This window comes from Parus major, chromosome 3, assembly GCF_001522545.3.
Source record: "Parus major isolate Abel chromosome 3, Parus_major1.1, whole genome shotgun sequence".
NCBI lineage: Eukaryota > Metazoa > Chordata > Aves > Passeriformes > Paridae > Parus > Parus major.
This window is the reverse complement of record NC_031770.1, coordinates 6,914,053-6,932,407: the sequence shown is the minus strand read 5'-3', so window position 1 is coordinate 6,932,407 and position 18,355 is coordinate 6,914,053. Positions and strand designations below refer to the sequence as shown.

Sequence of the window (18,355 nt, the reverse complement as noted above, 5' to 3'; positions counted from 1 at the left end):
TAAAGGCAGCATTTCCTCCTTCTGCAGGAGGTAGGCAGGTACAAAGTTTTCTGCATTGCAAAAAACACTCAGCTGTTGAACTTCAGGGACATGACAATGGTTGGGGGGAGGAGAGGGAGGCAGGCACATTTTGGCTCCAACGTGCCAATACACAAAGAAGCACATTCACAAAGTCAGGCATAGACAAACTCAGGGCATGCCAAATTAATTAACACAGAGAAGTCACACTGATACAACATCATCTGCTTACAAGCTAGGAGAATCAATCCCATCACTACCATGCCAGAAAAATTCCCTGCAAAAAGCCTGTGCTTGACTAAGGGAGGGATGCATCCCACTGCAAGGAATACCAACAGGTAATGAATATAAAAATTTCCTGGGCATATGCTCACTCACCTTTCTGCTGGGTTCTGACATGCTTTCAGTCTTCCCTTTTCACACAAGCAGGGGAAAAACTGCCCTCTGGTCATGGAAGAGTGGACTCAGCTGTTCAAAGGAGTGGATAATTCTGCCCAAACACTGAGATCATCACCCAAGATTTCTGTCCAAACTACATCAAGCAGTATAAACAAAAACCACTGTCTTGTGTGAGCTCCACCTCTCTGGAAGTGTATGGTTCTGTGGTTAAAATTTAATTCATAAAGGTTTAATACAGCCAGTAGATGTAAAAGAAAGTTCAGAAAGGTGTGGAAACTCATAAAACTCAGCAATACACTGATTTGTGTCCTTAGAAAATTATTTACAATGTGATATTTCAATGACAATAGAATAAATAATTTTTAGTAAGACCACTAGTACACTAAATGTGCTACAGCTAATTACAGTCTGCAGAAATGTGTGTTCTTGGCTTACAGCTTTTGCTCACACAGTCATCTTTTAGGAAAGGCATAACAAGAGCAAACAAAAATTTCATTTACCTATAACTGTCCCAAATAAAAATATTCTTTCCCCTAGCAGTGATGCCCTTCCATGACAAGCCATGAGAAGTCATACTACAGTAACACATCTTTTATATTTTCTGTTACCAATGCAACTAACTCTATTTGTTATATTTTTTTTCATCTTTGCTATGAACAAAACTCTACATCCTAAGTGACAGGCATCACTAGGAGTTGGTATGGGAGTGGGCTTTGGAAAATCAAGCTGCAAACTGTTTACTTGAATAGGGACTGCATGTAGTTTTACATTTTGTGAGAACAATTTTTCAGATGAAAGAAATTAATATTTCATCGGAATAAATACTGAACTACCAGTCATATTACTTAAATTATATTACTCCAATTACTGTGGTTTCATATTTTAGAGACCTTAAAAGATAATGTAACATCATCCCACAGGAATAATATTAAAAAACCTCTCAGGTAAGGGTATAAATTTTCTAATTGACTACTGAACATGGCTGTTTCTTTATATGTAACTATGATTTAATATATCATTTCTGCATAATGTAAATGGCTCCAAGCAAGTACTAGCAATTCAGGAAAATCATATTTAAGGAGTTGTCAAATAAGGCTCACAAAAGCATGCCCCTTCTGATTATTCCTCAAATTTCATTTCTACTCTGATCATAAATAGTGATTATGCTGTCATGATTTTCTTTTTAACCTAGGTAAGTATTATGATGCCCATCTGATACACAGAACAATTTAGGCTTTCAATTGCTCATTTATTTTCTTTATATTAGCTATGTAAATACAAAAACAACATTCAAAATAATTGATTTTTTAAATTTGAAAAATTGACTGAATTCAAATAAAAAAAAAAACGATAGAAATTTCATGCTATTGTTTGTTCTTTGCATAGATAAGTTAATGTTTAAAAAATGCAAATAGGATGTACAGAAGTGTCTCAAAACTATCAGATGAAAAAAAGACAAGTGACAAGGACCTTGGGAGAAAGGTGCAGTGCTAAAATGCAGCATCACACATTCTCTTCCTCAACATCAAATTGCAAGGGAAAAAATTAAAATCTGGTAGTGCTAAGTCACTATCTGCCAGAAAGCCCTTCATACATTTTTAGGCATCACAGAAGGCACCTCCAGGAGAAAAACATATGAATAAGCAATTTCTAATTTCAGCAAAATTTGACTCCACTTCTGGTGATGTAACGAATCACAGCAGTCAGTGCCAAAAAAAAAAATAAAAACCCACAAAAAAAAAAAACAAACAAACCAGCCCTGTTGCAACTTTTATTTCACATTACTGAAATTTATTTCACATTACCTTTTATTTCACATTACTGCTGCTGCTGAGAATCCCATGGGTTTGACAGGGATTGCACTGACTGCCCTTAGAGAGCAAACACAAGCCCTCCTCAAGAGCCCACACACCAGCAACAAGGTGACAGGGAATAGGTCAATGAAAGGAAGCCTGATACGAGGACAACAATCCCTTTGCACAGAGCCTGATGGTCACAGCTCACCAGTTCTCTGGGATTTGATAGGGATTTGTACATGCTTAACTTTTACTATGAATTTCCATTACAAGAACGTGCTATTACAATAATGACAAGCTTCTTAAATACTTGACTTTGCAGAGCTGAGATGTGCATGCAAATAAGAATCCCTCTAGGCTACTTTTATTATTTTTTAAATTCTCTTTCAATCCAAATGAAGAACAATTTCCTCTGCACAGAAACATCAAACATTCTCTTCCTCTACATTTTATGATGTAGACTTTCCAGCAATCCCTGGCTTTTACGAGCTGTCTCATATAACGAACATTGTGGTCCACTGTCTGACAGATCTGTACTTTATCCTTCCCTAATGAGACAGTTCCCCAATTATTGAGCCAACAGGCAGTGTTTCTCTAGAAGTTTCACCCTTTTAAGCACAGAATTCCCACAGGGTGATTGGCAAATTAACACACATTAAACCCATCACATACACAAACTTGCTGAATTTATTCCTGAACAAGCAATTTCCTTTCTTTCCCCACCAGTTCAGGATGTTGTTTTTTTTCAAAGTGTTCAGTCAGTGCTTCATTAACCCCCCCAAAAAATAACTCACCTTTGTCCCTCTTCTCATCACAAAGATCACCATGTTACAGAACAGCTACAACAGTAACACCACAAAACAAAGTGTAGAACAGAGACTGCCTAATCATGCCGCTTATTAAAGCACCACAGTTATTTCTTTACACCATCTAGACACTTTGTGGTTGAAGATGGACCAGGTGGGTGAAAGGGCTGTATTAGCTTTTGTCCTGTTAATGCCCCTTAAGGGTGCAGGATCTGTGCCCTGAGATCCATCTGCTGGCAGAGGTACAAGCACTTTCTCAGTTTTGGGCTGTTCCTGTCCCTGTCTGTACTCAAAACCTAAGCTAAAATGTTCATCCCTAAGAGGGGGAAATGGATATTCCTGTTCAGGAAGCACCACATACATAACTCCACTACATACTTTAAAAAAAGGAAGAATCACAGCATTGTCACTGCTACAACAAATGATTTCCCTGTGGTGCCTTGCCATAAAACATCTTCAAAACTGATCATTGCAGCCTCTGAGCTGCTTCTGCCGCTCTTAGCCACACTAAGCAAACACTGCAACACATTTCAAGCACCAAATCAAACAAATCCACTTCCTCACAGGAAATACATACTGAATATATAACCAGATGGGGGCAGAATCAAAATTTAAATGCTAGTGAGGGCCCACCTACACACACTGGTGCAGCCACAACTTCCCTAAGCAATTTTCCCAATGTTTTACCAGCCTTCCAGTTAGAAAATTACTCATAATATCAAAACTAAATGTCCAATCCTGTAATTTCAGTCTGTTTCTTCTTGTCCTGTCCCCGGCCCAGAGAACAATTTACTTTTACTCCTCAATAGCTTTTAATGCGTTAAGTTTTTTTATCTTCCTCTCCTCATCTTTCTTTACTCTGGGTTTAAAATCCTTTCTCTTTCACTCTACTTTTGGCATGTTTCTAACTCCATTTCTGGCACTGTCTTCCTCCCACTGGAAACAGTAGCACAACAGGTAACTTCACAATTTTTTCCTGTTTAATTGTCGTTCTACAGCTGCTTCTTTCTTGTTTTTCCCATAACAATGTAAGGTTGTCAACGCACCTCCAGTGCATGATCCACTACAAACTTCAGCTTATTCTCTGAAAAATCTCTGTCCAGTGCTTCAATCATTCCTCAGCCTTCCTCAATTGAATGAGCATCTCTGTTTAGGTGTAGCAATTTACACTTGATCTCACTGAATACATCTCATTTAATGAAACCCTCGCTGAAGAAATAGGATTGCAATTCAATCCACCAAGATCATTTTGGAAGAAATGGTTGGGAGCACATCCAAAACAAAGCAGCAGATTCACCTTTGATTAAGGGAAGTATGGCCAACTATAATAATTTCTGGAACCACAAGGAAAGATCACAACCTCCTCATCTGATGCCAACGTGACGATTAAGAAAACTGACAAACTTACAGTAGTAGATTAATTTTTAAGGATATTATCTGGAAAATACCTATAAGAAGAAAGTTAAAAAGGAAAAAAAAAAAAAGAGGAAGCCTAAGCTGGGGAGAAAACTGAGTCCAAAAACATAACATCAGTCATATCACAGCTTACAAGTTAAACAAGTGTTTCAAAGAAACAAATTAAATGGATTTATGATACTGCAGAAATTTCCTTCCGAAGCAACTCTTCTGATTAATGGATATGAATCTATATCAGAACACAAGATGATAAAGCCAACCTTTAGGAATTTCAGACTTATAACACATTGCTATGGCAACATTCTCAGCAAGAAATAAGTTTAGTTGGAAATAATAAAAAAAAAAAAAAAATCACTTTACTTGTCCCTAAAAGACAACTCTACAGCAAAAGAGAACAAGACAGGCAAAGGCAAGAGTGTAAACCAAACTCTCAGACCAATACACAAACAGTGCACCTTTTTAAGCATCTCCCCACAATTCAAATAAAATTCCTCTTTCATGAATTTTATAATTTACAAGAGGAGCTGAAAAGACATTGGGTTTGAAATAGATATTGATAATTTCAGTCTATGAGTTAAAATTGAAGATTCAGGCATCACAGCAGCTAATGCACTCAAATGAAGCTCAGTGAAACTGTGCAGCCTAGCAGAAGTACAGCTTGCTTTTGAAAGTGGATGCAAATACCAAGAATATTGATGCATACCTATTTTTTAAATCCCTAATTACAGGTGGAGACAAATATTTTAGACAATGAAAAAAATTTCTTTGTTTCCTAAGTGTTATAAACAGGTAAGTTGCAGGCACCCTTCCTGATGTATTTTTATATGCTGCTCTGAATAATTATTAAGTTTGTTTTTTGTCCAAACAAGTTATACTAGTATTTGTATTAACTTTGCCAATCACAAAATTTAATTAAATGACCTTTGTTTACAAAAACCACCTAAAAAAAGGATAAGAGTTGCAATTCCCCGTGGGCTAACTTAATTACAAATGAAAGAAATATTTATCTAACCAAGCCTCAAATAATACTCTAATTTTAAAACCCCTGAAAATGCACAGCTAGGATCATGCACTGTGCACAATGACCGAAGACCCCGGAATGGAGGCAAAACATGGATTTCAAAAAGCACGTCCTGATCCTATTTAAGATACTTTTGTTAAAAATCTCCCCAAAATGCAGCATAAGCTGTGTGCACAGGAGGGACACACTTGATTCAGAGCCCAAGGACAAAACCTACTCTCCCAGGAATATCCCATCATTGCAGGTCACTGGCCATCCTACCACCAAGCAATGGCTTTTCCACTCGACCTGATGATGAGCAAGTCAGCCCTTGAATAGGCCCTCTCACTGCTGAGCTATTTCTAGATGCCCTTTTGCCTTTTTATGTGCTTCAGAGAGGAGGAGCAGTGTGGCTGTTCTGAGAAGTCCAGCTAAGAGGTTTTCCCTGGAGCAGGACAACTTTCTGCATTCACAGCACAAACACCCAGGCAGAAGGAGATGGATCTTTTCGGTGTGGTGTTTTTAATGCCTCGCCAAGCTGATCTAGTAAGACTTTAGGACAGTGTGAACTCTTCCCTACCTGACTCTAGGGGACCAAGAGGATAAAATCTGTATTTTGTATATCATGTTGTTAATACATTTGTTGGTGATAAGCAGAGCTCCTTCTGGAACTCAAAAAGCCACATTCTTAGAGGATTTCCTCCTGCCCCCTTTGGTCCCCTATCATTCTCCCTCGAGGTGGAGGTCAGAGGGTACAGGCTAAAGAAATGCTTCTTGTTAAAGCTTTACAATTCACCCCCTGCCAACATGAAGTGCTCCTGAAGGCTGCAATTCTGAACACAGTCCTGAACAACAGCAGAGTTGTTGTCCCAAACAGAACTCCTCCATTGCTTTAACCATTGTGGAGGAAGCCTGCCCTGCCTTCTGGGTGAGGGATCAGCAGCAACTCCCCTTCTCTGCAAACACACTGCAGCTCTTTTGGCTTGGATCCCACCCACAGCAACACACACCACCTCCTTTTTGTTTTCTCTGCAGTTCATACAGTCCCTGTCCAACTGCAATCCCAGCTCTGACTGACAGCAATTGATTGAAATTTTTTTAACCACAAGCTAAGTCTGAATGAAATAGGTGGTAGGGAAGTGTTTGATGTCCAGAAAGCTTCCAGGGTATCAGATGGCTTCAAAGAAGTGCATGCAAAGAAAAGCGGAATGAGAAAAACTTAGAGCACACAGAGTAAATAATTTCAAAGGCTGTGTAAACAAGGGACCAATTTAAAATTGAAAACAGTGATTACAACTCCCCCAGTCTGCCTAATAACCTTACAATTAATTGGCCTCTAAGACTTTTATTTAGAAAACCAGTACAGAAAAACAGAGGGAAAAAAACACCTATTAGACAGTTTTTTTACTATAACTTCTTTCAGTAAAGATTTGGTGCCTGTATTTTCAGTGTTTCAGAGAGCAGAGATTTAATTGATGCATGATAGCAATCCTTAGTACTGTGCAAAAGAGACCAACATCAAAATACCAATGTTTTACTATTAAGAGGTTATTCTGAACATTTAAAGAAACTAATTTGCTCAAACACCAACTATTTACTCTCTTGGAAGGGCCTTAAAGATTTTTTATCCCATTCAGCTGTACCAACTTAAGTGGAGATAAACAGAAACCTGTCTCAAGTATCCTCTTTCAGCAGACAGAGGATTATATAAATAAGACTCATCCAACACAAAAGGTTCATCCTGACCACACAAATAGTCAGACAGCAGCACAAGTGTCCTAGGGGGAGCACAGCTACATAAACAAGTGCTGAGGAAAAAGCAGTGTGTGGATTTGGGAATGCAAGATAACAAGGACACACTAACACAAACTTTGGTAACCTAGAAGGCAGATGGAGTAGAGGACCTGAGAGAGGCTAACTCCGTACAAAATAGCTGATATGGCATTTGGAGCCTCATACTGAATATAAAACATTTCAGAAAACAGGCTCAGGAGACAAATGTCAGGGGCTGTGTGATTTCTCTGAGCAATCCTGAGGATGATCAAATTTGTTCCTGAGGCTTTTCTTCCTGCCTTAATGGCTAAGCAGCCACTCACCCACAGCTGGGCTGCTGGTGGATTATGAACCTTGGCAATCACTCTGATGGGCATTTCATTACATTCCCTCCTCTCATTTTCAGTTGTACCCATCTTTCTTTTTTTTTTTTTTTTAGATACCAAGATGATAACATGCACAGATGAGGTATCAGTGCTCCCTCAGGAGTTAGCCAGAGTTGCTCTCATCCATGCCTGGACACCTTGGATGTGAACACAACCTAAATCACTATCAGCTACACCATATAATTGTCCTGCTGTCACACACATGATGATCTTGTTCTCTCCTCCCCTCCATAAAGCTGCATCTCAGAATTTACACAGTATTTAAAGCCTATTGCTTCCCTTCCTCAGTGTGTAAAACCACTACATACACACATGCATAAGGGAGTTTGGGTCTATTTTGAATCCTATTCCAGCTCTCCCCAGTCCACATTGAACTGAAATACAATCTCTGTGGCATCTATCACTCCTCCAGAGGCAGATCAACAATATGTCATAGTGAAACAAGTAACTGCTTTAAGTACATCTAATTTGAGACTTATTATTCAACACCATTTGCTCTTTGTGCTGGTTTTCTGACACATTTTGACTATTTGTGAACTGGGTTATTTTTCCCTACCATAAGCTACTCCATCATTTCCTGTGCTGAGCTTCACCATAGCTGTCAGCTAGACTTCTGACCTCTCTTCCATTGCAACAAAGGCAGAAACCTCCTTCTAGCACTGGAGTGGATGCTGATGAGGTTACATTCAGTCTCTGATCAATTGTTATCATATATCTCTGTCCTTTTCTAGTGGTCTCAACACTGCCTATCGTAGTATCATTTGTAAATGCAACTAATGAGGTGTTTATGTACTCTTCAAAAATCATTAAGATGTCAAATTAAACTGCATTTAGTGGTGCACCCCGAGTCACCCTGCATGCTTTGGTCCAGCTCAATACACCACCATTCATCATCTCTCTCTATTCACAGTGCATCCAGCAATTCTAACTCCTTTGACACAATTCATGTCCAAAATACTTTCAGTTGTGGTGGGGCTTTTTCCCCTTCTTGCAATAATTTCTAGACTTGTCCTTCCTGTTTTGAAGGTAACAGATTTGTGCTGTTACAACCTAATATCTTCCTGCTTCCTTCTCAGTTATTACAATTGCTAGTGCACCAATGCTCTCTGGTTCAGTTAATTCTCTTAGCATACTGAAACTTCTTATCACCAATACCTATTTATTGTCAATAACATGTGGCTTTTCCTCCCTTTACTCATTATCTACTTTAAAATTCCTTCTTTTTCTCTTTCATATACTTTTTCATTTTCTTGTTAAAGAGGCAATCAAAATAGGCCATCCATTGGCACAGCTGATTTTCTCCTTATTTTACACAGGCAACCTTTTTCCCCCTCAATTTTTGTCTGTCTTCTTTGTACTGCAAATATTTCTGTTGCCATAACCCAATCTACACTCAAATGTTGTCTATCTGAGTTGATTTGAATCCTTTGCTCCCTCTATCTGGTTCTCTCCAAGCCTCAGAAATCTGTAGATTAACTTTCTTTCCCTTCCCTCTACACCTACTGGATCTTGTGAAACCCACTCACCCTTTGCATTCTTTTCCTTCAGACTCACAGTAACCTACTGCTCCCTAACTGAATGAATTATACATTCCACGTTTCTCCAGGCTTGATTTGTTCATTAGGACAGACACTCAAGTAGCCTCCACTTCCCAAGGCATCCCTGAAATCACTGGACTTAGGGCTTTTCAGAACAGTCCATGATCTGTCATGTGGACTTTAAAATCCATATTGCTTGCTAAGCTTCTAAATGCTGCTATGAATGAGTGGCTCTTGGCTCCTGTTCAGTTTGTGCAGCTGTGTTCTGCAAGTCTGGGTGCTGAGTATTTTTTATCTCAAACAGGTGCACAGCCAACAACTCTTAACCAGCAAGGAAATAACCTGTGGATGATCTCTCCTGTGGTTATCTTTTCTCATTAAAATACCAGGCCAGTTTTCATGATATATCACACTAGTTTTCGTGAGTACAATCCCTTTTTATCATTCCATGTTAAACACCATGCTACCACCTACAATGTCCTAAAAATTACAGACTCCCTACAGATAAAGCATTACCTGCATTGACCAATGCCCACTAAAGCCTTTCCTTTGTTATTTCAATACTCTTTTTTACACCCTCTCATAATTATTATTCTATTTTCTTTTCCCCACATCATATTAGAAACATTTTTTTTAATTAGGAACACTAACCTGAATGCCCCAAAAGCCTGATACTGCCCAGAACAGGCAGAAACAAGTATGGATGTAGGAGCAAATGCACAAAGTTCTCACTGGCTCCAATCAGAATGGCAGAAGGACACAAATATCCTTCAGTGTTTAAATAACACCAGAGAGGGGCTCAAAACTTGCCCACCAACCCAAGGTTGTTTTCAGCTCTACTTTTTACAGAATAATTTTCCAGAATAAATAAAAAAACAAACCCATCACAGAAAACAAACCCCACAATGGTTTGTATAATGGAAAAAAGAGGGATTGCTGGGCACCGTTTTGAGAAGCAGAGAGAGGATGTCATGAGCACAAAGAGGGCTGAGGAGCAGAGCTCTCACCAAAAAGAAAGAAATAAGTGATATTCATCAGGTCTGACTCTGGAGGTCACATCTAACTTCAGTTCAAAGCCCTACAGACTGTCCTGCCCCTCTCCTCAAAAAAGCTTTATTTTCCATTTGTGATATTTCAGTGTTAATAGCTTCCCTTTATTGAATATTATATCCTTATGTAACATGATTGGTTCAGCTTACATTTTTAAAGATTGTGTGTTTGCATTCTAAGTTGCCAAACATATGTGCCATCATATAACCAGCCAAAATGACCCCAAAAGTGTGAAGTCAGGCTCAGAATGCAAATTTTTTCTCAAACCTACAAGGAACTAACCTATGCATACGTGAAGACTTAAGCTGCAACTGTGTGAGCTACAGAATTAAAGCTCTGGAGCTGGAAAAGGAAAAGCTCCTTTTCTCTGTGGCCTTTGAAAATTTGGCACTTTGAGGTACAAAACTGTACCTCGTATTTCAATGAAAATTAACTTTATAGTTCAATGAAATACCACAAAATAGGCTATTTTATGATCGATTTTGGTGAGAGGCTGCTAAAACCAGTGACAACTGACCAACACTCTTATTTTTAGGAAATATTAATGGGTAGAATAAGCAACAAATTAATCACTTCTCAGCTCTTAAGGAGGCTCTGCTGCAGACCAGTGGCTTCTTAGGGGTTTTTTAATAAATAATACAGTATAAGAATGAGCCATGGGATCAGCTTCCTCTCTTCTTTAATGAGACAGCTGCTTGTACTCCTACTACCAGGCACGCTTTCCCTAACTCCTAAAATAAGCTTAGCCCTTTCATCTAGCAATTGTTTTGGTCAAACCATGTTTAATTTTTTGGGTTTTCATAGCATGAAGAGCAAGGAATGTATCTGGAAGCTTACAATTGTAATTATTCTACATCAAGAAAAGTAAGATCAAAACTAGAAAAAACAGTAATGTGTTCTTCCATAATACTTACGATTGACCTGATGTTGTTTTCTTTTGCCAGTTTCAGAGAGGACTTATAGCAACTTGCTAAGTTTTCTTTATGAGTGTCAGTGAGATGGCCTCTTGCAATTGGCCCAACAGTATGGATCACATCTGCAGTGAATAAAAAAAGAAGAAAAAGAAACATTAAAGGTGCTACTGAATCACAAATCAATCCAGTTTGGAATTGCAGCTACACACAAAGGCAGGAATAACAATGCAAGCAAACATACTTAACTGGAAAACACATCATAATCTACATGTGCAATAATTAAACATAAATCAGTAAAGGTTAAATTTTGAAGAATTTGGACTAAATGAGGAAATGAGAAAGATACAGTGAAGGCTTGTTACATGTCTACTGCAATGCACACATAGAAAGGATGAAATGTTTGTACAAATCCTCTAAATCTTCAGGCCTCTGCAACTGTAAATACTGTAGAACTTTGAAACAGTTGATTTCACTCCCTGAAGTCCACTCACTGGGAAAGTTCACCACACAGAACCTCAGCACATTGATGGTGATACACAGGTCGTCTGTTTTTCCTCAGCCACCATTTGAAAAGAAGTTAGGAATGTGTTGGTTATTCAAAAAACATGCTTTCCTTTCACATCAGACCAGATGGAGACGCCATGCAATAAAACAAAATATTCTGTTTGAAGAAGCTTTTAACGAGCAAAAAGAGAAAGCACAGTCATCTTAGGTAAGATGCCTTTGGACTCATCAAAATCAGATGTTGCAATCAATCAAAGTCTCCAAAGTGCTGTAAGAAAAATGAATTTAAGAGCCTGGAGTAAAAAAAGTGTTGAAAAAAAAAATCTACAGATTAAAAGGTACCATGATATTTTTTTATCTGCCTCCTTCCTATCCCCCCAGTTATTATGAAGAACATTTACTTTTTACACATCATTCTTCTATAGTGTATGTGAGCATAATAAAATGAGTTATGGTAGCAGATGTGTATTTTTATTTTCCTTTCTTTATAATTTCCTACAATGCATAGCAGAAATAAGCAGTGGCACTATGTATTTTCTTTTTCAATGTTGCACAAACAGGGATTAGGCCAACACTTTCGACTGCAGTAGCACTGGTCCCCTTTTAAGTTGTGTTTCTATCCCATGTGGGTCAGGTTTCCAAGAAACATCTGCTGTTACTACACTCCAGAACATTTTAATTTTCTCACAAATCCTACAGAATTAACACCATTATTCTTTGTCCAAGCTGGTTTTGATGATTTCCATCCAACATACGCCAAAGCCTAGAAGCAAATGGACAAACTAACATTAAAATGTACACTGTCTTTTCTTTTAAACACAGACATCATCTGTCAAGTCCTGCTCTCTGATACTTAAAAGGTGGTTTTTATGACGAGTCATAATGTTCCAAAACATTCAAAATATTTCCTATACATTAGCCAAAAAGTACTGAAAAATCAGGAAGCTAAACACGTCTATTCCCAGTGCCCAAAAACACTGAGGAATCTACTGTGATGCAAACTGAAACCTATAAGAGCTAAACCTCCCAACTGCTACAGAAAAAAAACCCTCCTGGGAAGTAAATAAAAGGTTGAGAACTCTTCTTTCCATTTTGATCACAGTAATTTTCTCCAGTTGTGGGAACAAGATGGACAGATTGGATAATTTCTGCTGAATGTCACAGCTGCCAGATAGCGACTCCAGAGAACCCTCCCTACTCTGAACCATCAAGCAGGTGTTGAGTCTTTATCCACTGACAAGCAGGATGACAGCAGGACACTAAACCTGTGAGTTCAGTGTTGTAGCCACTATCATAAACTGAGAACTATTAGGAAAGGAGTTGAAAAAAGGAAAGAGCTAGTTTAAAATTCGCTTCTGTGTGCTGAGAAAAGGTTGTGTGAGTACTTCCATCACCAAAGACTGTAATTTCTGTTCATGACCATAGCAGTTTCCTGGAGGTTGAAACTTTCCAAGGAATATTTCTATCTGGAAGTGCTGGCAACTTCAGAGAAAGGAAAAGAAAAAAAAAAACTTCTCGACTTTTTTCCGTTGTGTTTTATTTTACAACAGATGAACTTCAATTACTGAGCCAGAGGCATGATTTAACAGTGGACTTGGCAGCCTGGGTTACTGGATGGACTCAATGACCTTAGAGGTCTTTTCCCACCTAAATGATTCTATGATTCTATAGGAAAAGTGTAATACTCATGAATCTCATCTCAGTCAACTTCGCTCTGCATTTACAGACACCAAGATCAGAGCTACCATGATAAATTTCAAATTCACAATACCCAGCAGCCAACAAGCAAATAGAGGAACAAGTATAAAACCAACTTAAAAAGAATGTGTGAAGGATGAATAAGAAAAGATCCATAAACATCCCCCTCTTATGGCTAAGGCTGAGTTTCTTGCATTTCAACATGCAGCTCCTTGAAAGCTGAAGTATAATGCCTTAAATTATTAACTGATTACTTAGGCAAGAAGGAGTTTTGGGGAACAGATCAAATACCAAATTCTTGCCTGGGTCTTTCTGTACAGAACTGCCACAGAGTAACTTCTAGATGCATTTCACTCACTAAATCTTTAGCTCCATTCCTTTAGTCTTTCATTATTAAACACTAGTTTTAAGCCTCTACCCAATGGATGCAAAATGTTTTTGTCATCTTTTTTTCAGAACTTCCCAACTGAGCATTTTCATAGCAACATGTCAGCAATCCTGTATTGCTGCACCAGACACTTCATGTAAGTAATCTTTAATGCAGGTATTAGCTTTTATATTTAAATATTATATTATATTATATTTTTAATTTTTCCCAAGTCCACCACAGGTGGCTCTTTAGACAGGACACAGAAGATAGTTATTAATTGAATAGGTCCTGACCAACCCAATCTAATGAGAGGCATCCTATGGCCTTTGGAATTAGATGATGTTTAAGGTTGCTTCCAACCCAAAGCATTCCATGATTTTATGAACTGGTTTATAAAACATCACAACTACTGGAATTGTTTACACCATATTATTGGCAAAGAAATGTTTTTCTTAGATTCTTAGGCACATTATTGTTCTGAAACACATGATAAAGATTTTATTAGCAGAGCAGCATTACTAATATGCCAGTGCTTTATGGTCAGCAGACAAACAGGGAAGTAATGATTTTATTGTTGTACATTGTCAATAAAATCAGTGAATACATACATTTCCTAAACTACACGCTATTCTGCTCAAGCTATTCCAAAATACCTTAAAGTTTGCAGGTGGGCAAAACCCTTTGAGATTATACAGGCATAAAAGAAACAAACCAGAAAACAAAACAGCTCTTCCCCCTCCTTCAGCCCATGCAGTTGCTACCTGAAAATCAGACTTCACAGGCTGAAGCAGCACCATTTATTTTTAATATATCAACAAAGACTGTCAAACTTCAAGCTTGTCTGCCACAATAAAGTTTCCTTTCTGCTCACATTTTATCCCTTGGAGAGAGCTGGAGGATGGAGGGGTATGTGCCATAGGGGAGGTCTACAAACATTTGTCCACAAGAAAATTCAGGGCAGAACTGCTGCCCTGCTGTTCTGAGCACCCACTACGGCAGCCAGCCTCAATTGTAAACTTCAAGGACTGCTGGCAAGGACAACCACGGATGTGCAAGCCCTAGCTGGCACCTTCCACACCTGGCCAGAATAAGGATCCACCCTGGGGAAGAGCACAAGCTTTCTGAAGGAAAACACAGCAGTAAAGGATTGTCAGAGGACAGATACACAGGAAGGAGTTTCGCCAGAGAAGACAAACCGACTGCAGCAGCAAGGCAGGTGGGAGCATCAGCCGTGGGGATGAGCATGACCATGGGCTGAAGGCACACTGAGGACACAATGGCATGAAACAGTAGCAGTCTCATCACCTAAAGACTTTTAAATTGGGGGAAATGTAGAGAAAGTCAGGTTTAGCTTGGCTGGAAAAGCTGGCTCTTGTTCGCTCCTGTAGCATCTTCACCCTTCGGGTTCCGGGCACTTTTCAGTGAGGCCAAACAGGCGTAAGGGATGCAAACATTTCCCAAAAAGAAAATCATGTTTTTTTTATCTTCAAATCCAAGTAAACAGGTCAAAAAAGAGAGCAGTCATCACTCAGAGAATGCCTCACTAACCATTTGTAGTATTTTAACTTTTATGTCAAAAGAAGCTGCCAGCAGTGCTGTGAAGTTGCTGATTTAAGTGGTCAATCTTCCAGCCAAGCGCACTGATAGAAAACTTCATTAAAAAGAAAGCTGCAATCCATGGGCCCGTAAATCACTCTGTGTACACAGAGCAGAGATGTTTGCTTACATTTTTAATAGTACATTGAGGTGGAGAGGCCCCAAGGAAGGTATATCCTTATCTGGGATTTGGGCCCCAACAATGGCTCAAACTGCTTTTAATGCTAATGAAGCTGTTGGTTTAAAACAGTGCTTGTAAGGAAAGGAGGCGTTTCAGAAGTGAAACTACAACTGCTGTAGAGTACAAACTTCATGTGTAAAAAGGCCAATGAGGCTTCTTTTCTCAGGTCTTTTTCTTAAAAAAGTCAATCCATACAGCTTAACTTGCTCTTTTCTCACACAAGTTTTTAACTCTACTGCTTTGGAGAAAGGGCAGAGCAGCGTGAGCAAGGATGAAACACAACTTCCAGTTGAAAAGGGTGAAGAGAAGTGACTGTGCTTCAACCAACCAGGAGGACCGACATAAATTACTTACAATGTAATTTACTCTTCCCTTGTTCTTTGAAAATGTCACACTAGATGGCAAAAATATTAGCGCAGCGAGCTTTTCCAAACAACTAAAAAAAGTAGAAGGAAGTTTCTCTCATTCCTTCCCTTACAGATGTGAGTGTGATGCATTCTCACTGTTAATGAACCACAGCCAGAATCAATTACATATTTCTCTCATTCAACCCATTTACACATTCACAGCCATAATCGGCCCATCCAGCCAACTGCATAATGAAGCTGTATCCTGTCAATCACAGCGGGAACCATATGAATTTCAAGAAGGAAGGTACTGTACTGTGTGCACCATTGAATTAAAACAACATTAACAAAAACAACAAAGAAAAAAAACAAAAACAAAAACAAAAAAAACCAAAAAAAACCAAAAAAACCAAAACTGATAAAAATTCAGACCATTAATGTCGCCCTGGAAATTGAAACCTTCTGATAATGTTTTCAAGGTTTTAGTTACTTTCCCGTGAAAGTAACATAAGTTGTTTATCACATTCCTTCTGAGAAATGCCTTTTGATGGATGTTTCTCATGACCAGTGTGCTTGGGAAGGTGGTAACTTAATTATCCAATCCCTGATCATTGTTGAGAATTTATAAATACTGGAGTCAGAGGATAAAGGAATGTTTTTTTGATCTGACACTGAGAGGTGTTTGCGTGAATCATTTTGTGTCCTCTAGCAACAAATTAAGGACTCCATTTGTAAATATTATCAGTTGATTTACACAGTAAGAACCCATCCTATTGGTACTGAAAAGGAATAGCTGAGGTTCAGTTGGTGGCAAATGGAATTACCTCCAGATACCTACTGGCTATCCCTATTCCTCAGGAATGTGAGCAGCCTATTGCTTTGGTATACAAATTGCTCAACTTTTTAATTTTCTATGTCTAGCTACATGCACTTGCACATAAAAGGTGCATTTCAGTGTCCAAGAAACAATTGTTAATTTTAAGTTCAGCTGAAATGAATCCCACTGGACCGCAGTCTAATTGTGTGTCTCTAAAAGTAGATTAGCCTAGCTGAATATTATAAATGTAAGACATCTTTTATAAATCACTGAACTCTGTGTGTGATTACATACAATACAACCCCTAAGCTCAAAAGCATTTCTCTGCTTTGCATTGGTATATATTGTGCTTAGAAGCAGTTAGAGTCAAGTCCCAGGGTTTCAGGCTTGGGGCAGTAAGCTCTGCTCAATCTGAACTTTGTACCTTTCATAACTGCCTTCAGTGTTTAATTAACTGTTTTGGATGAACACAAAAAAAAATGTTTCATTAGCTGCAAAAGCTACTATATCTAGAAGTAATTTGTGTAAAATATTTAAGCAATTTTTCACATAAATGGCATTGTCTGCCAAGGAAAGGTAAAGAATACATTTATTATAAATTATTAACCAGCACCCCTCATTGTGGGCTAGCCGTATATCCTAGCTACAGACAGCACAGACAGTCAGAAAACAATATTCCCGAAGGGAGAGGTGAGGGATTTGCCGAGTCTGAGAGACCCTTTGGGGAGCCACAGAAGTTTGCACTCAATAGCCTGCATTTAGCAGAGCGCGGCCGCCCAGCATCCGTGGGAAGCTGCGAAACACAGGGAGCTTGTTCGCGGTGCTTACACCACCGCCTCGACAGCCGGCCAGAGAATTCAGCCACACAAGTCAAAGCCCAAGCCTTTTTGGCACTCGTGCTTGTCATAAAATACAAGGCCCAAGTATGCCTGTGTAATCCCAGAGCAGTTCCCCTCCCATCACTGAACTCACAGCACCGCTCTGCCGTCAGGGCCTCACCATTAATGTCGGGAACAAAAGTAGGCTCTGTTCAGGCAGGAGAAGCAAGTGGTGCAATTAAGGGACACTATACTGTATCCCAAAGTAATAGGTTTTACAAAGCAATTTAGTGCCACGATGACAGATGTCAAAGCAGCGGCTAGACAGACGGCCCCACAAGTTCCATGGAAATAATTGCCTATGTGTAAAGCTAAAAGGCAACGGCTCTGCCTGGGATATTCACAGCGTGATACGAATGAACATGAAATGAACATGACAAGGCTGAACATGAAGTTATGACAGTCACGACTTGTTATTTCTGGTTCCTTTTTTAATCTCTACTGGAAGAATTTGCAGCAGAAATGCTCGAATGTTGTCCTTGTTCCCTATCCAAATAAAGACCTTAAGGTACCTAGGAAAAACAGAAGAGATGAAATTGTACTGCCCCAGGCAGATTTTGTCCTCCACACACTAGAGGAAACCTCACTTTGCTGTAGCAGCAGAGGAGCTCAGCCAAGCACCCTCCTCATCGAGTGGCTCATGAAAACGCACACCAAGTCACCCCCCTGACCCAAGCAATGCTCTCCATCTTTCACTGATTATTATTAGTCACAAGTGGACAGGGCTATAGACAAAAATATCCTGATATCTCTTTATGTTTGCTACACACAAGAAAGCATGAACCACAAAGATTCTCTATTTTTACTACGTTGAATAGCAAAAGAAGTTCATGAGAGAGTCTGGATTTCAATCATTTGATAAGGCTTT

The 18,355-nt window shown here is 39.0% G+C and overlaps 1 protein-coding gene across 5 annotated transcripts in view; it reads right to left on the bottom strand.

The window, feature by feature from the left end:
* Positions 1 to 18,355, bottom strand: part of MACROD2 (mono-ADP ribosylhydrolase 2) — an 850,223-nt gene that overhangs the window by 345,853 nt on the left and 486,015 nt on the right. For all 5 annotated transcript variants that reach the window (XM_015620850.3, XM_015620848.3, XM_015620846.3 and 2 more), the window contains exon 6: positions 11,097 to 11,218. In XM_015620850.3, the coding sequence (XP_015476336.1) occupies positions 11,097 to 11,218 (122 nt within the window). The remainder of the gene's footprint in view (positions 1 to 11,096; positions 11,219 to 18,355) is intronic.